General features: G+C 39.8%; 1 protein-coding gene across 5 annotated transcripts in view; it reads right to left on the bottom strand.

Annotated features, from left to right (window-relative positions):
* The window catches only part of syne2a (spectrin repeat containing, nuclear envelope 2a), a 238,090-nt gene that overhangs the window by 80,884 nt on the left and 136,156 nt on the right, over window positions 1-21,050 (bottom strand). For 4 of the 5 annotated variants that reach the window (XM_061987178.2, XM_061987177.2, XM_061987181.2 and 1 more), the window contains 6 exons: window positions 19,456-19,636; window positions 18,793-18,975; window positions 14,337-14,444; window positions 14,080-14,234; window positions 13,762-13,894; window positions 3,743-3,837 (listed from right to left, as the gene is read on the bottom strand). In XM_061987178.2, the coding sequence (XP_061843162.2) occupies window positions 3,743-3,837; window positions 13,762-13,894; window positions 14,080-14,234; window positions 14,337-14,444; window positions 18,793-18,975; window positions 19,456-19,636 (855 nt within the window). The remainder of the gene's footprint in view (window positions 1-3,742; window positions 3,838-13,761; window positions 13,895-14,079; window positions 14,235-14,336; window positions 14,445-18,792; window positions 18,976-19,455; window positions 19,637-21,050) is intronic. The other variant, XM_061987182.2, reaches the window with a different exon arrangement.

Genomic DNA, 21,050 nt, shown 5'->3' with positions numbered 1-21,050 from the left:
CTTCATTCATTCATTTTCGGACGTCACTTCTCAGTGCTTCAGTGTGTGTTTCTTTTCTCGCCATTCACCAGGTTTTGTCTATTTTGCGTATTCAAAATTGGTCTAAGGGATTTGCTGTGGACTTGGAAAGGAGTATTTGCAAGGGTAAGGCCGATAATGACAACATGGGTCACTACATAAAATTTTCAAAAGCGCCGCCAAAATCTAGGCACGCGGTATAGCTCGGTTGGTAGAGTGGCCGTGCCAGCAACTTGAGGGTTCCAGGTTCGATCCCCGCTTCTGCCATCCTAGTCACTGCTGTTGTGTCCTTGGGCAAGACACCTTTCCCACCTTCTCCCAGTGCCACCCACACTGGTTTTAAAATGTAACTTAGATATTGGGTTTCACTATGTAAAGCGCTTTGAGTAACTAGAGAAAAGCGCTATATAAACATAATTCACTTCACTTCACTTCACAAGAGCCAGATTCCTAGTGCGGCGAGCACCAAGTGAAGCCCAGGCTGTTCCGAGTGATCCCCACGGAAGAGGAATAAAGAAGAGGGATCCCCGGAAGAAAAGGGACTCTTTCAGCTTCGGAGCAGTAATACACTGATGCTTTTCTTCTCTCTACCTCACTCCCTCTCTGCATTCATCTGTTCTTCTCGCTTGCATACCACAAATATTCTAAAATTGTAGCAACATGGTTGTTAATGTATTTGAGAGCACCAAAGAGGGACTTGTGTGTGCGCGCGTGTTCACAGCTCATCTTATTGCTGATGTTGTGTTTGGATAAAACCGGTACTGTAAAGATATGATATACATATATATATAAATATATATATATATATATATATATATATATACTTCATATAGTGTCTTCAAATGTGCATTTTTATCACTAAAATAAGAACTTTTGTTGAGGCTAGAACCAATTATTCCTGTTTATATTGTTTCTTATGGAGAACTCCGATTCAATATACAAACTTTTCGGTTTAGAAACCATGTTTAAGAACCAATTCAGTTTATTAATGGAGGTTCCACTGTACTATATATCCACAATGACAATTTTCATCTACAAAATGTGGTGGGTCTGCACTTTTGGCGTAATGCCTTGAAATGTAATCTGTGCACTATTTTACCATCACAAAAAAAGTAATCAAAAACAAACAATCCTGTTACAAAAAGTAAAAGCTAAAGTACCAATGATTGTCACACACACACTAGGTGTGGCGAGATTATTCTCTGCATTTGACCCATCACCCTTGATCACCCCCTGGGAGGTGAGGGGAGCAGTGGGAAGCAGCGGTGGCCGCGCCCGGGAATCATTTTGGTGATTTAACCCCCAATTCCAACCCTTGATGCTGAGTGCCAAGCAGGGAGGTAATGGGTCCCATTTTTATAGTCTTTGGTATGACTCGGCCGGGATTTGAACTCACAACCTACCGATCTCAGGGCGGACACTCTAACCACTAGGCCACTGAGTGAGTGAGGCTTTTGCACCTGTACTTCCAAAGAGCGACACCCATATGTAAGACTAGGTATTATGTATTATGTATGTATTAAGTCAGGGGTGGGCAATTGATTTTTACCAGGGGCCGCATGAGGAACCCGAGCACTGCTGGAGGGCCACACCGACAATATTTCAATTAAATTTTGCTCAAATTATTTTTGATATACCGTAAGATAAATAATAATAATATTTTCATTTAACCTAACTTATCTTTATACAAAAGCAGATGGCTTTTGATGGTTTTATTTTTAACACTTTCTTACACAACACTTCCTGATGTATATTACAATGCAAAAATTTAAATTTCTGTCACTTTATCCTGCATCTTCTTTGTTGTGAACGTAGCACGCCTGTAAGGTGATTGCCGAAGAAGGAGGAAGCGTTGCTGTTGCAGAAATGAGGAGTGAGGATAGACGTGCGTGTGGAAAGAACGAGATAAGTTGAGCTGTGTTAGTATAGGTTGCTCAATAAAAGTTTAAAAAGAGCGTCAGACTTGGTGTGCACTTCTTCCGGACGCTACAATTGGTGTCAGAAGTGGGATGAAATGCCTCCCAGTTTGCTTTGCCATCAAACCTGGGAGTCTTAATTGAGCTCACGTCCGGGATTCACACAAGCAGCGGCAGTATGCGCAAAGTTTTACTTCTGACACCAATTGTATCGTCCAGAAGAAGTGCACACCAAGTCTGACGCTCTTTTTAAACTTTTATTGAGCAACCTATACTAACACAGCTCAACTTATCTCGTTCCTTCCACACGTACGTCTATCCTATTCCGCAACTCAAGAACACAACATCAACTTCAGCAGGTCGTTACACTATATTCCTTAAACACAGCAACATGTGTACCACAAATTAAGCACACGGCTTTACCATTAATTTCTTTAAAGAAATACTTGGCAGTCCATGTCTTGTTGAAAACACGCCATTCGTCATCAACTTTTCTCTTTTTAGCGTCTCGGGGGTAACCGTGCATCACTTGTCGCTGTGCACCTTCACTTACAGGTTACACACGGACATACGCCCATAAATAACACTTTTCAAAATAAAAGCAGCACAGTTGTATTGCACGCACGACATAGATGTTTTTTTAAATTTATTTTGTAATTTGTGAATGCCGCTGTTCACATTCACTCACAATCGCGCAGAAGATACGTCCACACGGAAGTAATACAAATGACGCTTTTCAAAACAAAAGCAGCACCGTTGTATTGCACACTCGACATAGATACTTTTTTAAATTTATTTTGTAATTTATGATTGGCCTCACGCGGGCCGGACAGGGACGTACAAACGGCCGGATGTGGCCCGCGGGCCGCAGAATGCCCAGGTCTGTATTAAGTGCCCACATTTTTTCCCCAGGTCTAATATAATAATATATATGTTTCACTCTGGTAATTCTTCTGAGTAAATTCTTTATTTTCATATATTTCGATTGGGACTGTCAACCTTAATAAAATGTGATTAATAAAAATAAAAAGTAATCAAAAACAACCAATCCAGTTACAACCTAAGGCTTTTGCACCTGTACTTCCAAAGAGCGACACCCATATGTAAGATAAGGCATTATGTGAGAATACACCATGAAGCTAAATTAAAAATTAATAAACAGACAACATTCCCACTCACACTCACACACTCTCGGGCCAATTTAGTGTTGCCAATCAACCTATCCCCAGGTGCATGTCTTTGGAGGTGGGAGGAAGCCGGAGTACCCAGAGGGAACAAACACAGTCAAACAGTGCAAAACGTTTGCCCTTATTTAGCTCCATATGTAGGGTTGTCCCATCCATCCATTTTCTTCCGCTTGTCCCTTACGGGGTCGCGGGGGTGCTGGAGCCTCTCTCAGCAGCACATGGGCGGAAGGCGGGGTACACCCTGGACAAGTCCCCACCTCATCACAGACGTAGGGTTGCATATTGTATAAAAACTTTTCTTCATAAAGTCCTTGATTTTCCACAAAGTATTTTGCAAATATTTTGTATTTTCTCGGCTATAAAGTACCAATCTGTAGTACAATACGTTGTTTGGATGGTACACTAACTTGTAAAAAGGAAAATAGTATCTTTGTCGTAGCATCAAAAACCCCATACTTAAGTGGTCTTTAATACTGGTGGACCAGCCTGGACTCATTTTGAATTTGAACTGACATAATAATCACATAATTACTCACTTATGCTTTACATATTCAATACACTCATATTTTCAAAAAACTTAAAAGCATTTTAGATATACTTCAATATTGTCTAGTCACTCACTTTTTCTCCCCTGTTGGCATTTCCATGGACTTCACTGCATCGCGGAGAAGACTTTGGAGAAGTTCTTGTCCAGTAATCATTTCAATCTGACGCCTCTTCACGGGTGGGAGACAACACAAAAACACATTTGATCAGCAGTAATAGACTTACAAATCCTCTTGAAGGATTGCCTGCTGTAAGAAGATGAACTTTTAATATATAGTGTTAAGATTGAGCTGCAGATTTAATGGTAGAATGATATACTGTGTAGTATTAGCAGTAGAGGCATAAATACAAATTGTGTGGTTTTAATTCATCTGCTTGGATGATGTAGCAATGTTCTTATGAAAACAGATTCATCAGGGGTGAACAGGGTCACATACTGCAAAATCAGCTATAGAAGTGTGATGTTTTAGGGCGAGCAAGAAAATGATTGAGGGGCAAGTCCCGGTAGCAAGTTGAAGTAAAAGTCTAAAACAAGTGGCGGCCAACAAATCCTTAGCCACTAGGGATGCCAAATTTGACCTGCCAAAAATTGATACCCGCCGCGGTAGCGTGCACACTTGTTAAAGCTGGCCTTTGTTCGTCTACTACATGTAAGATAAACATTTTATAATTGTGGTTATCATAAAGATATGTGTTTAAAATTATTTAGACCTTTATTGTGTCCGGAAAATTAATGAGTTGGCCATATCTATGGTATTAATTGTAAAGGACTGTTGTAGATACAATGTTGATGTGCTAAAACCTCTTGCTTGTGTAAAAGCTACATACAATATTAACTGTTATTTGTTCGAGCACATATTAAATATTAAAGTGTTTGGATGTATTCATTATATCTATGTATTCTTGGTTGCCAAAAAGTGATGCAAAGTAACATTTTGATATTGACACATCTAATCTGTGCATTAACTATTAAAATACCCTTAGATGTACAGACAACATGTGTCATAATCAACATATTTGAATCACTAAGATGTCGTTTGGGGTTGATTTGAGCTTTTTAAAGGGTACTTCAACATGTTAACAGTACAGTATATTTACTTCATTATCATATATGTAGTAACTCTTTTGGATGAATACATCCAAACACTTTATTAATATTACTTATGTGCATGAACACCGTACAGTTAATACAGCATTTAGCTTCTAAACAAGAAAAAGGTTTTAGCACATCAACTTCAGATCAATAACAGTCCTTTACAATCTCATTATTCCCTGGGCACCACACCTGGGGCCGTACTCTGGCTCCCACACACACTGGGAGTAAAATGTATTGTGCATACAAATTCACATATACTCTCATACATACATACACACACACACACACACACAGGTACCTACGCTCCCACATACATATACAAATACAGTACATATAAGTTCGTACATCCACACCCACATTCATTATACAAACATACACATACACATACTGTACATATACATTCACGGTACAAACACACATATACACATACTGTACATATACATTCACTGTACAAACACATATACACATTCTGTACATATACAAGTACATATGCATACATACACTCATGCACATAATCACGTTTCATTAAACATATATTAACGTTGTTGCCCTAGGGTAAACTGGGTATAACACATGGCACACTGACAAAGCTGAACCTATTGTTACTATAACAATCTACAAGGTTAATGTAGGTTGCTTCTCTTTCTTCCCCTCCATTTTTCTGCATTCTTTCGTATCTCAAGTTATCATTACGTATATGTATTGTTGCATTTGAACAACTGTATTGTTGATAATAGAGGTAAAGTATTGGTATTGTTCATTATCAATAGCGCTATTTCTATTGGTATTTGTATTGCTCCATTTGTAGTGTAATAATGCTCATTGTCATTTCTGTATTATTTTTTATTTTCGCTAACTGCTTATTGCTATTACTTTTACCATCATATTTGTACATGTCGTATTTGCTGATGTTGCTCTATTGTTGTTGTTGTTGTTGTTATTGTTGTGTTTGCTGTTGTTGTTTTTGTCTCTCTGTCTAATCCCCCTCGTCCCCACAATTTCCCCCCGACATCCTTTTTTTTCTCTTTCTATCCCCTCCTGCTCTGGCCCGGCTGCACCAAATGATAATATAAATACGTTTAATAAAGTCAAATACAAATAAGGCAACAAGAGAAGTATCCTACACTTCTCTTTTGTAAAGTAAATCTGAACAGCCGATATGGGCATCTACATCAACTATATGATTTGCCTGAGAAGCTGGACAGGACAAAAAAGAAAAAAACAGAAAAAAAAACCAGCAATCTCATTATTACCATAGAAATGGCCAACTATAATTTTTCGGACACGATAACGACTTAAATAATTTCAAACACAAATCTTTATGATAACCACAACTATAAGTGTTGTCCTACATGTAGTTAGTAATCAGTTGTGGACAGAAGAAGCTCGAAAGCGCTATGCATTTTAGCGGCGGGAATCAATTTGACAATGAAATCAGTTTTTGGCGCAACACTGATAGCAGCAAATAGTAGATTTGACTTAGAGTCGTGTCGATGTCTAAATCGATGACTGGCCTGATCATAGCAGTAAAAATTAAATGTGTCCTGTTTGCTCTCTCTCTGGTGTACAAATATTACACATATTGGTTTTGGCGGTGATTTCCTTATCCCGCAAGGAAAATCATCTGAATGGATTAAGAGCTGTGATTGTGATAGTGCAGGGGGGGCAAGGCTTACCAGGCCCGTCACGCCGGGACTGTATTTAACACTGACCTGATACTAAAAACAGCACTGTGCAGTTGTTATATCTTGTTTTCTAACACGTCTGAGTGTCACTTTAAAGCTTGCATTTGTTTTAGTTTATCCTCAGTGCGTTGCCGTTAGGGATGGGTATCGTTCACCTTTGAAACGATAGATACCAATTTCCGGTACCTGGGAATCGATACCGGTCCTCAACAATATCAGTTTTTGGTACTTTTGTGTATAAATAAATATTGTTTTTGTTAATAAAATAAAAGTTGTTGCATCATTGATAACTGATTTTCAGTTGTTATAGCTTGTTTTATTATAACTTTTGAGTCTCAATTACAGTTGCAAGTTTAAAACATTATATGGCAGTAGTGTATAGTTTGTGTTGACTCGTCAGTTCAGCCTTTGCTGTCGAGTCTTTTGTTGCGCTCTGAAAGCGTCTATACTGTAAGTATTCTCCTTATTACGCACCAGCTGTTTGATTGTAACATGCATCTTAGTTGTAGTTTTTATTAACAAATTTGGAGGCGTTTAAATCGCCAAGTCAAATTGGCAAAGCTAAACAGTAGCATTATATGGCCTATCTAATATGAATTAGCATCAAACTAGCTTTTGAGTGCCTTCAATCAGGTATCCTGGCTTTGTTGGCATGGTAAATTGCAACGTTACCTAGAGCAGGGCTATTCAACTGGCGGGGCATGATACTAGACCGACTGGTTCAGTTTAAAACGTGGGAGAGTAACATTTGTGCTGCAAATAGTATTTAAAAAAACTGTTTGTATAGAGGAACTTGGACTAGTGTAAACACAGTAGCAGATCCATGCATTGATATTTTAAGCTCCCAAAGGCCAGTATCCACTGCAGTGGACACTAATGTTTGCATAACAGGGCAATTATTTTCTGAAATCTTAACGAAATTCAACCAAAAAAAAATTGCACTACAGAGAATTCTAGTTCTCAACATAAGAATAATAGTGAAGGTGCAAGTCCGCCCCCCAAGCTTTTATGGCTACTTGGCACCATGAACAATTTAGTTGAATAGCCCTGACCTAGAGGCAGCCTGCTATGAATGCTATTAATAACTTTACTGAAAAAGTTTGACCACCTAGTTCTGGAGCCGCTTCGGATTCTGCAACTAGACGTGACGTCACATTCAACCCAGGTATCAGAATTGGTACCGTTTGATTTTTTGCATATCAGTACGGAGTACAGAATTCAGTACAAGGGCTGTCTTCAAATAGTCGAAGATTCAATGGTTTGATGTGGATGAGTCTGATTCGACTATCAGCCATACAGTCCAATTGTTGGACTTTAAACCCTGGGGGAGGGAGTCAAGCTAATACCCACTGGGCCGTCGCGTATACAGTAGTGTGTGTGTTGGGAGAATAAACTGACAGCGTTCATATATTCTTTGAATATTATAAAAAGATTAGAAAAGTAAGCGATAAATCTTAGTTTCGGCTGTCTCTTCAGCCTTCCTCAGAGCAATCGCTGTTTCCTGGTGAAACGTCACATCTGGCTATCGCTTGGCCTCCCCAATTTCTTACTACAGTGGAACCTCGATTTACGAACCCCTCTATTTGCGAGATTTTATATACAGTATGCCTTTGTTTACGAACTATGTCTCTGTGTTATTCATTGTGTCACGCCTGCAGGCAAAAAGCAGGGCGCAACATTTTAAGGAAGGCAAAGCCCTCCACGTCACTTGTTGCGCAGTACAGAACACCAATAGTCACTTCTCAGCGTGTACGCTTTTTCTGGGTTTTTTTGCCTTTTGACGAGAGTTGTCCATTTTGTTAACTCAATATAAGACCCGAAAAGACAACAGACCAGTGTGGAAACAGAGGAAATGCATGAAAAAAGGAGGGAATTGCTGTGGAGTTAAAAAAAATAAAAAAATATTTATGAATACATTAATGGCGCTTAAAAGTATGGAAGAATCGATGAAGCAGGCTTCGTAATTGGCAAGTTTTAATTGTTATGAGACCGGACTTTTCTTGAAAAAGACGCCAAAGCAATTGCTCTTGTTAGAATGGAACTGCACTTTGTTGCCTATTGTTCACAATCATTATGAGAGACAAAAAGTCTTTTTTTCTTTACGATTTTAAAGATGATAAAAAACGCTTGGAAGATGCGACTAATGGGAGTCAACGCTGTAGCCTTCTAGGCCCTCTTAAAAAAAACTTTACAAGCTTCCAGCAACGTTTCATAAACACACTGCAAGTACATATATATAATGTAGTAACAAACACATTCGTAACAATATGTAATATGTTCAATATTTACCGTATTTTGATCATTAAAATAATTTCCGGGACTGTTTTTTCCGCGCATTGATTTGTTTCCATAGCAACGCACAACTGACTTCTGGCAACATGTGTTCCTACTTCCGGAATCAAACACGAGTGTGTTCACTAATCATGGCAGACTTGGTAACAGACAACAAAGATGACTATTTTTGGTCAAATTAGGATGTACAAACTTATACTTTTGAAGCTAAATATACTGCTTCTTATAGAAGCCAGCACAAAGGAAGAGTGAGATGTGAAGGAAGCCTGGAGAGGGGGATGAAAGAGATTTTGACACTATAAAACACTTTTTGTAGTAAAACAAATACACTTTTCTCCTCTGCTCCCCTCTCCCTTGTGGAGGGGGAGACACACAGGTCCGGTGGCCATGGATGAAGTGCTGGCTGTCCAGAGTCGGGACCCGGGGTGGACCGCTCGCCTGTGCATCGGTTGGGAACATCTCTGCGCTGCTGACCCGTCTCCGCTCGGGATGGTTTCCTGCTGGCCCCACTATGGACTGGACTCTTACTATTATGTTGGATCCACTATGGACTGGACTCTCACAATACTATGTCAGACCCACTCGACGTCCATTGCATTCGGTCTCCCCTAGAGGTGGGGGGGTTACCCACATATGCGGTCCTCTCCAAGGTTTCTCATAGTCATTCACATCGACGTCCCACTGGGGTGAGTTTTTCCTTGCCCTTATGTGGGCTCTGTACCGAGGATGTCGTTGTGGCTTGTGCAGCCCTTTGAGACACTATAAATAAACATTGATTGATTGATTGATTGATTGAAATATGGAACTTGGAGACAAGCTATTCCTAAGGGGGCCCAGTCTGGAGTGGGGGAAAACACTCCATAGCAAAGCACATATACCTATTACAACATACAACTCGAGACTTGCAGCACACAAACAAGTTACAATGAATGTTACAAGACTTGGAACAGAGGGGAGGCAGTGGGAGCTACGAAGGCAGGCTGCCGCTATTCAAGCACTGTTCAGCAGTCCATCACCCCTAAGGGATTCAAGTGTTGGAAGGCGTGGGATGGGGCGTGGGGTATGTGTGTGTGGCGTATATTTTTCGTGGATGCATGTGTGTGTGTGTGTGTAAGCCTGGAGCGTGTCTGTTCCTCGCCTTTGGTGTTCTTGCAGCAGTCAGTCAGTCCAAAGTCAACAACAACAACAGGTGTGTGTCCATGAGAGACAAGAAGGGAGATTGTGTCTTCACCGCAATGTCCTTCGGGAGAGTTTTGAAGCCAAGGAAACAATCCAAATTATAATTTGTTTGCGAGCGAAAATAAAATTTGATTTACACTCTTGTGTATTACTAGTCCTCAAATTCATCCTGCAGGGCAAACGGTCCAATATTATCCAAATCACAATAGTGTCCACAGTTCTGCCCAGATCCTCCAATCATTTGTGGCAGCTTCGGGGTACTTTGAAGACTGCCAGCAACTTCCAATTTGTAGACAAAGCAGAGCAACGCTTACTGCAATCAGCAGATGTCCTGTTGTCATAATTCCGAATAGGTGGATATCTTCACGTCCTCAACTTAAAGGGTCGCCAGGCACGAGGCCCTCCCCCCAAGAGCTTCGTCAAGACAGACAGGTTCCCCCAAACCCAAGAACTTGTCAATTTCGTTGAGAGGCATGTTTATTAGTTCTACTGTTTAGATTTGGAGAGCAGTGCAAATATAGGCTAGAAAAAAGTTAAGACAAGACAAGACAAAGACGCAAGCAGGAGAGATAAGAGAGAGGGAAAGGGAGTGTCCACCCTCATTGAGTGCCAGTGAGAACGACACCGAAGCGCGCCGATAGATAGAAAACAAATTCCTCAGTATTCAGTCTTAAGATAATGTCGCTACAGCTTGTTTATTATACACATTACGGAACTTAAAGTATTGACAGTTTTTGAATCCATTTTTAAAGTGATTTAAAGGTAGAATTGATTGCTAGCTAGGTAAATGCATTGCTAGCCATATTTTTACATGTTAGAAAGCGAAAACGTTTGTCTTCTTGTCTCATGATTGTGAATGATAGGCAAAATTCCCCCAAAAATGCAGTTCCCCTCTAATGTACAGTAAGTGGATTTTATTTTTTAAATATTTATCATTGTGGCAATACGGTTGTTGGCAGAGCAATGATACAGAGGACAGCATTTTGTCGATGTCATTGTTTTGATTTGTTAAAAGGAAAGTTGAATTATTACCCCCTTGTTGTTTTATCGATATACAGTACTGTATGTACTGTACTTTATATTGTGTTCAAAGTGCTCAACTTTTCGATTTACAAACCCTGTTCAAAGAACAATTAAGTTAGTAAATAGAAATTCCACTGTGTAAAATATATTTATCTGCAGACAAGAATATTTTACTGATATTGGCGGACGTGATTGAGACACGTCGGAGCGCGCTGCTGTTCTACATGGAGCTCGCCGTGCCATCGCCAGCTTCTGACTGGCTAAAATCCTGCCACACCCAGAAGGTGTAGCTCTCTTCTTGAAAAAGGTGATGATCCTTCCGCTGGTTCACTCATAGAAACCTTGTTACGATTTTTACTTCCTACATTTAGTCAAGGTTGATGTCTTTACAAAGCTAAGGTCCTCCCAAGCTGTGGTTTAGCCATTTTATGGAGGTGGAAAAAACACAAATGAGATCTTTGGACTTTCCTTTTATAGGTACCTATAATTAACATTGAAATATTTAGGAATAAGCGCCAGAGCACATCCATGTTAAAGTACCAATGATTGTCACACTCACACTAGGTGTGGTGAAATTTGTCCTCTGCATTTGACCCATCCCCTTGTTCACCGCCTGGGAGGTGAGGGGAGCAGTGGGCAGCAGCGGTGCCGCGCCCGGGAATCATTTATGGTGATTTAACCCCCAATTCCAACCCTTGATGCTGAGTGCCAAGCAGGGAGGTAATGGGTCCCATTTTTATATCACGTTACTGACACCCAGTGTTCGGAAAAACAGCGTCACAAAGCACCGTTAGTAGTTTTTCTAGTAACGACTAACTTTAATTACTTTTATGTACAGTATGTTACAACACAGTTACCGATACAGCATTAAAACATTTTTTTTCTCTGGAGAAAAAGCGCTATATAAATATAATTCACTTCACTCTATAGTAGTGGAAGTGGCAACCACCGCACGCACACACGCTATAATACTACTACTACTACTACTACTGGGGAATATTGAACATTTAATAAGGCAGTACCCGTACTCAACATCAATAATCCTAAAATACTCCCTTTGTGGACAAGGAGAGACAGCCATTGACGCACGTTCAATGGCTTAATTAACTATCAATAAAAAAACAAAAAACACTGACGCTGCTGCAGCAATCTCCTACTAATGCTGAGCCAAAACATCCAATAAGCACGCCCTTGCTGACGTCACGCTTCACTTGGCAACAAGCACCGCCTTTTAAAGGCACACACTTTTACGTACTCTTCTCTCATGAAACATCTCTCAACAGCTGCATACACCAGATATATGAAAGTCTTTAAAAAAGTATCTCATTACTTTCCTTAGTAATTAATTACATATATTAAAGAATAAATCCAGGAGTTTTTAAATAACTTTTTGGGGAAAGTAACAAGTAACTGGGTGCATGGGAGTTTGCCCAACCAGTCTACATGTGCTTTGTGGACTTGGAGAAGAAATTTGACCGTGTCCCTCGGGAAGTCCTGTGGGGAGTGCTTAGAGAGTTTGGGGTATCGGACTGTCTGATTGTGGCGGTCCGCTCCCTGTATGATCAGTGTCAGAGCTTGGTCCGCATTGCCGGCAGTAAGTTTCCAGTGAGGGTTGGACTCCGCCAAGGCTGCCCTTTGTCACCGATTCTGTTCATAACTTTTATGGACAGAATTTCTAGGCGCAGTCAAGGCGTTGAGGGGATCCGGTTTGGTGACAGCAGGATTAGGTCTCTGCCTTTTGCAGATGATGTGGTCTGATGGCTTCATCTGGCCAGGATCTTCAGCTCTCACTGGATCGTTTCGCAGCTGAGTGTGAAGCGACTGGGATGAGAATCAGCACCTCCAAGTCCGAGTCCATGGTTCTCGCCCGGAAAAGGGTGGAGTGCCATCTCCGGATTGCGGAGGAGACCCTGCCCCAAGTGGAGGAGTTCAAGTACCTCGAATTCTTGTTCACGAGTGAGGGAAGAGTGGATCGTAAAATCGACAGGCGGATCCGTGCGGTGTCTTCAGTAATGCGGACGCTGTATCGATCCGTTGTGGTGAAGAAGGAGCTGAGCCGGAAGGCAAAGCTCTCAATTTACCGGTCGATCTACGTTCCCATCCTCACCTATGGTCATGAGCTTTGGGTTATGACCGAAAGGACAAGATCACGGATACAAGCGGCCGAAATGAGTTTTCTCCGCCGGGTGGAGATAGGGTGAGAAGCTCTGCCATCCGGGGGGAGCTCAAAGTAAAGCCGCTGCTCCTCCACATCGAGAGGAGCCAGATGAGGTGGTTCGGGAATCTGGTCAGGATGCCACCCGAACGCCTCCCTAGGGAGGTGTTTAGGGCACGTCCGAATGGTAGGAGGCCACGGGGAAGACCCAGGACACGTTGGGAAGACTATGTCTCCCGGCTGGCCTGGGAACGCCTCGGGATCCCCCGGGAAGTGCTGGACGAAGTGGCTGGGGAGAGGGAAGTCTGGGCTTCCCTGCTTAGGCTGCTGCCCCCGCGACCCGACCTCGGATAAGCGGAAGAAGATGGATGGATGGATGAACAAGTAACTGTAATTAATAATTTTTTTAAAGTTATTTTCCTACCAATGCTGACACTTAGTGACCAGTCGGTATACACTACTACATACCATTATCTTTATTTCTCCTAAAATACGCCATAGATTGGACTGATCGTTGACTATGTGCAAAATCTAACAAATCACAATCAACTATGAAAATCCTTAATCAAAGACAGCCCTATTCGGTACACATCCTTAGTTGGCACTCAACTTCTGGTTAAAAAAATCAACCATAAATGAATTGTCACAGATGAGCAAATTGTACCTGGTGGACAGCGATCATCTCCTGGAGGTTGAAGCCACTCTGAGGTTCTGACTCCAGCACCTCCAGGATAGACGTCAGCTCCTTACACTTCTGGTGAAAGTCTTGGGACTGCTGGCGACCACGTTGCAGAGTTCTAATAAATGGTATTCTCGTAAATGAAAATAAAAGTAAACCAAAAGGAATACATTTCTGTGTCAAAAATCAGTTTTAAAGCCTAGAATTACACTCTCGACCCTTGCCCGTGCCTCCATCAGACCTATTATTCTTGAGCATAAAGTGTAATTTTACTGTCACACTGAAGAAGCTTCATGTTCTCACCTGTGTACAAAAGATACGCGAGTTACACTTTTGGTCCATTGGTTGCTGAGTATTTGGAGTGTCTCTGTCTCCTGTTTGCTGAGGCTCACATAGTCGCTCATCTCGCTGACATTAACCAGTGATGGAAGCAGTTCAACAAGTTTTAAGAGTTCCTGCTAAACAGCCAAGAAAAAAAAACATGTTTTCTTTTAAAAGAGAACATGATGATGTAAAACTTTAAAAAGCATCTCTATCACTTCAGGCTGTTGGCAACAAACCTTCACTATGTCTTTGTCATTTATGCAAGAGTCTTCTCCATGCAGTATTGTCTGCTGTTCGAGAGCTTCCAGCTGCATGTGAAAGCGTTTGTGGTTGTCCACATCTTCCTGCAGACAGAAAACAACAATATGGATTTATGATATTTCAAACTAAACTCTGTAATGACAAGCATATGTCAAATTAGGCTCAATGGTGCAACCTCTTCAATTAGGGTTGCTTAACCATAACCCTTTGTTGGGCCACGAGCGCCCTCTAGAGGGACGACAGATATTTGTTTTTCAGCTATGGTCCATATGGGCTGCAGCGGTACTCAGTTGTAATACGCTTTACCGCCACTTGCGGCAGTAATGGCAATCTCAACCAAAAAGAAGTCTGGATCTTAAATCATAGAGAAGCGCACAAATTATGACTAATGTGGTGAAGCTGTATTTTCATTTACATTTAAATTTTATTAACGGTTTAGTTAATTTTTTTTTTATTTTGTCAGTTATTTACAAATCACTTATGCAGTATATTTGATTATTACTTTTCTAATGAGCCTGAACTATGCATAATGTTTGTGATTAACACATGGTTTCATATAATTTGGTACGGTTGTAAACTATAAATAGGTTAGATATAATTATTGAATACAATTAAAATCAAGACTAAGATTAGTGTTAATATTTGAGTGGACTCTGGGCCCCTCTGTAGTTGAAACATTGGGCCCCGAGGTCAAACAGGTTAAGAACCACCGTTTTAAATGCACCTGAGCAGCGACCTTTACCCTTAAAATGAAGCAGTGATAGATTATTTTTTCCTCTTTCTGGTTACTATTGTTTACGTTGGCATGGGTACCATTATGGTTCTCATCCATACTCCTGAGGTCCATCAATTTTGAATTCAACCAGAATTTTGAGGAAAAATATTCTCAAAATTGCAAAAAGTACGCCGCAATTTGTAGAAATGTGGCATGTGTTCAGGCCTTCTTAAAAAAGCGTTAATAATTAAATATTGCGAAATAATGGTGGAAAAATTAAATCAATCCAGCATATATTTATAGGGGAACTGCACTTTTTTTGAAATTGTGCTTATTATTCACAATCCGTATGTAAAACAAGAACTTTCTTTTTTTCTTTTAAGCTTAATATTTATTGGAGTTTTAAAGGAACACATTTATATAGACTTAACAAAAATACAGGCATTCAAACTCAAAAAAGAAAGAAGTGGAAAAGCTACACCCTTCCTATAAATAAACAATCAAAAAACAGAAAAAATAATCATTAATAAAACATAACAAAACAAGCTTGTGGGAACACATTTTTCCAGTAGGTTACTTATCCTCTCAAAAGCATCATGAATGTTTTTCTAAATAAATTATCTATTCCAACCATCTTTTCTTGAACATTTAGTGTATGAGTAATTTTCCCCATTGTCCATATTTCTTTGACATTGTCCAGCCATAGTTTTTCAGTATGAGGTTCAGGTTTATACCAGGATCTTGTGATAGCTTTCCTCGAGGCTGTTAAAAGTACCTTAGCCAAATAACGATCTTCTTGTCTTTTGTAATGCTTTCTAATTTTTAATATACACCAAGTACAAGGTGGCTAACAATGCAGCGATTCCGCCAATAAAGCCCTCTAAAAAAACGGCAACCGTACTCCATTTAGATATTGTGACCGGAATATTATTCAAGTATTAGCGATATTATCAAAAGCGCTAAAGCAGAGTCAGATAAACTATTTTTAGCGGCACCGTGATCACAGAGAGTTAATTAGCTTGTGCAGCTTTTGACACAGTACTGAGCTGCTGCTGCATTGCCTCTAAATTGGTGAAAGTTCATTTTAGATTATAAAACATGCATCTCACCTGGAAAGTGGAAAACTGTGGCCATTAGAATTTTATCCATACCAGTGACAATATCGGTTTTCATCGGTACTCTCATCGGTACTATACGTAATTTGTGTAAATAAAGACGTAAAAACATGCATTTTTATAAGCACAAGAAGTTGTGCACCACAATAACATGATATAACCTCACAGCAGGGAAGTATTTTATCAACACCGGCTTTTTAGGTCTTAAACAAGTCAACTGTGTGCAGTGCAAGGTATAATGCAGTTATGTAATCTTGCAAGGGGACACACAAATACCACTGTGTTTCTATTCATTACAATTACACTCACTATATCCAGCCACCCGTTTTCCACCGCTTGTCCGTATAATAACTTTAAAATAATTGTAATAAAATAATAGTCAAATAATATTAATGTATGAAATTCATGTTCATTCACAGACCTTTAACATATATCAAATATACAATATAACTAAAAACAAGATTGGTTGGTGTGCATTTTGTAACAGGAATTTGTGTTTATGTTGCACACAGGCCTGAGTGTATATGTATTATATAAATAAAAAGACCCAAAGATTATTTAAAATGTTCACTTTTTTGAGTGGATTAATATTGGCCTGTGGATTACTGGATGGTTTAAGGACAGTCGTGTTGATGAAGTGCCGAAGTGGCGGTCGTGAGTTAGTTGGTGTTCATTTCAAACTGACACAAACTCTTATTAGCGTGTGTGACTTTGGGGACTATGAGGAAATGTTGTTGTGTTACAAACTTTGGTGTGGTGTTGCTTCTTTATTTGTGATTATTCCAAGCTGATTATCATCTACCTTGTGCGTAATAGCGGCACTAGACCTTTATGTGATGACATGTCATAATTACGACGATCAACTGGATAAAAAAAAAATAGATTGCTGTACCATTAGTCTAGAGTCTTAAAGGCCTTTCTGGACTGACCCAATTAGGAACCAGTACCAAAAAATACCGGTACACGGTATACATCCCTAGAGGCCATAAAATAGGTTGGCCTTTGACGGTCAAATTATACCCGGAGATGGCAAGAAAGGCACGAAAACACGCTTGGTTGCGGCACCTTTTTTTTTTTTTTTTTACCTATGGGAAGATTATCATTAATTCTTCATTTAAACAAGAATATATAAACATCCCATCAGTTGCCATCTCAATGAGAGCAGACATTGTAGAGTAAGTGATAGTTTAATTATGTTCCTAGTTTAGCACTTAGCAATACTGCTACATGATGTGTAGTGTTTCACCAAAGCTAGGTCTGTTTAGCACACAGCTTCTAAAACTTGTAGTTCATCCTCATTTTATTTAGATGAAAAAATATAAGGTTCTGGATTATCATTTGCTCCAAAGTAGTATTTGCTGTCTCTCATGAAGTCTGCATGAGTAGCGGTGTTATTATTGAGAGGAAAAGCAAATGTTGTGATGAGTCTGTGTAATTAATAGTGAAAACCAAATTTTTACATGGTATTATCATACTTGCCAACCCTCCCGGATTTTCCGGGAGACTCCCGAAATTCAGCGCCTCTCCCGAAAACCTCCCGGGACAAATTTTCTCCCGAAAATCTCCTGAAATTCAGGCACACAATATAAACAGCGTACCTGCCCAATGACGTTATAACTGTAGAATGATGGAGGGCGAGTTCTTGGTTTCTTATGTGGGTTTATTGTTAGGCAATTTCATTAACGTCCTCCCAGCGCGGTAACAACACACAACAACAGCAGTCACGTTTTTGTCTACTGTAAAGCAGTTCGTCTGCCTTAAACAGCAATGTTGTGACACTCTTAAACAGGACAATACTGCCATCTAGTGCATTTGATGAAAGCACTTTTTGCGTGCCACACAGCAATGCATCATCAGAGAGGGCGTTCAGCATGGTTAGAAAAATAGTGACAAATAGAACAAGGATGGACAATTCAACCCTTAACTCAACAATGAGTAGATGAGTGTTATGTGTGTGTATATGTGTAAATAAATGAACACTGAAATTCAAGTATTTCTTTTATTTATATTTATATTTATATATATATATATATATATATATATATATATATATATGTGAAATACTTGACTTAGTATTTCTTATATATATATATATATATATATATATATATATATATGAGAAATACTTGACTTGGTGAATCCTAGCTGTAAATATACTCCTCCCCTCTTAACCACGCCCCCAACCACGCCCCCTCCCCGCCCCCATCCCCCACCTCCCGAAATTGAAGGTCTCAAGGTTGGCAAGTATGTATTATGAATGTGCCTGTTACTACAATACATATATACTTACAGCGTGCATACAGAATAAAACTATGATGAAGGCTTTTGGATGTTTTTAGAGCGCTTTAACAGCAAAATAGAGCAACTAACATTGGCTCTAGTGTTAGCTGACTTTTGCTAGCATTTATTTACAAGTTGGAATGCATTTAAAAAAAAAAAAAGGGAAAACGTGTTCTTGTTTTACATGGAATTTTGAACGAAAAGCAAAACACCACAAAAAACTGCAGTTCCCCTTTAATATATTTAGTGAATTTATACTTGCTACTTACTTGTGTGATAGCTTTTTAGGATTAAAAAAAAGGTTTTAAACCAAGACAATACCTGAAGATTTTTCTTTGCCTCGGCCATCGCCTGGTTCAAGAGGAGGACCTCAAGCGACAGCAGCCTGCTTGCCGATTGGACAGAGTTCGCAGCCAGCGGTTGGAGACATCCAACGAGAATCTTTGACAAGGCCAGAACTTCTGCCACACCGCTTTGTAGTTCTTTTGCAGAATTCTGCAATTTCTTTTGGTTGGAAATATATGAAAAATGTCAGCAGTTATCAAACTACCCACAACAGTTGGTACCCACAACAGTCGGTAAAGAAAATAATAAAATTTAGTTAGAGTAGCTTTATTAAAACTGCAACAACATGAATGGATCTGACTTAAATCACTGATTGAAAGGAAAATGTGTGTGTGTGTGGGGGGGCCGGGAGGGGGGGAGGGGAGTGGGTCTGGACCTCTTAGGTTGTTTTTCCAGACAAGTCCTAATGCAGCCTGTGGAGAGTACAGCAAAACAGTCCTGAGTTCATCTTCTCAATCAACTTAAATGCGCCATGACTCATGCAGGTAATTCTTTAGAAAGAATGAAAAATTCAGATAATCAAACTAAATTGCACTCGTAGAACGTCCTCTTGGCTAGTTTAAAAAAAATAATCCAAATTGTTCCAATCTCTGGGTAGAATAATTCCAAGAACTCGACAAATGAGCCACAAAAACTAACCTCCACTGAGAGGACGGTGACCTGCGGTTCCCGTCGAGGTAACAAGGAGGAGAACTGATGCTGCAGGCATTCCAGCTGAAGGGAGCATTTATTGGAAGTGTGATCGTACTGCTGCCAGAGGGCCAAGGTCTGCGAAGTCTTCTTCTCTACGTCCTTCAGCTCGTCCAACACGTCCTTCCACCTGGACCAAGGAGGTGTCAATTAGGATTCGAACCCCATAGCTAATGGCTATGATGGTGTTGAAGTTGAAAATATACACAGGTCCACACTATAAGTCTTGGGACAGTGGGAACTTTTGTCCATTTATTCAGAAGACTGGACGTCACTGATGTTCCTGAGATGTAGCTTGCTGCCTCACCATCTCCGTTCTAGTGTTGGATGAGCCTAAGGCAGGGGTTACCAACGCGGTGCCCGCGGGCACCAGGTCGCCCGTAAGGACCAGATGAATAGCTCGCTGGCCTGTTCTAAAAATAGCTCAAATAGCAGCACTTACCAGTGAGCTGCCTCTATTTTTTAAATTGTATTTATTTACTAGCAAGCTGGTCTCGCTTTGCTTGACATTTTTAATTCTAAGAGAGACAAAACTCAAGTAGAATTTGAAAATCCAAGAAAATATTTTAAAGACTTGGTCTTCACTAACTGACAAAGAAACAGATAACAGATTTGGTGTCCAGTTCAAAGTGTGACATGATTTATTTAAAAATGTGAGCGTTGACTTTTGTATTTTACATGAGTTATAATTTAAGTAATCACTGGTTGAGTTTTTCCTTGCCCTTATGTGGGCTCTGTACCGAGGATGTCGTTGTGGCTTGTGCAGCCCTTTGAGACACTTGTGATTTAGGGCTATATAAATAAACATTGATTGATTGATTGATTTGTACAAACATGGTGCAAAGTAATTCATGATTTGTTAAAAAATGTTAGTGGCTAGCTAGTTAAAATGGGATATTGTGATTTCACAAGACTGTCTTAGAAGTGATCATTTGAAAATATTCAATTTGAAAAATGTGCACTTAGAGAAAATATAAAAATAAAGTGTTGCATATTGATATTTATCTGTTTCTATATATATTTATAGTGAGAAATCATTAAGATGATCAGTGTTTCCACAAAGATAAATATCATTAATTATTAATAATAACATAGAGTTAAAGGTAAATTGAGCAAATTGACTATTTCTGGCAATTTATTTAAGTGTGTATCAAACTGGTAGCACTTCGCATTAATCAGTACCCAAGAAGTAGCTCTTGGTTTCAAAAAGGTTGGTGACCCCTGGCCTAAGGCTTTGCTTCTTAGAATATTTATCTTTTGTTTTTGTGCTCCGTGGCACATTCTTGCTAGAAGAGAAAAGGTCCCCACTGGCATAAACACTTTATGCAGATGTTTAGGGCCACAACCCCGAGGGTGACCATATGATCATGGCCACCGGCATTTGTAAAGATTTAAAAATAGAATAGAATGCCTTTTATTGTCACTATACACAGGTACAATGAGATTAAAAGCAACTCCAGTACCAGTATCAGTGTGACAGTCTACAAATATGCAAAACATAGGAAGGAAAAAAAATAAAAATAGTGCAAAAGGAGGTAAGGTGC

The sequence above is a fragment of the Nerophis lumbriciformis genome, linkage group LG26 (assembly GCF_033978685.3).
Source record: "Nerophis lumbriciformis linkage group LG26, RoL_Nlum_v2.1, whole genome shotgun sequence".
NCBI lineage: Eukaryota > Metazoa > Chordata > Actinopteri > Syngnathiformes > Syngnathidae > Nerophis > Nerophis lumbriciformis.
The sequence above is the reverse complement of the archived record's forward strand: the minus strand, read 5'-3'. Positions and strand labels throughout refer to the sequence as shown.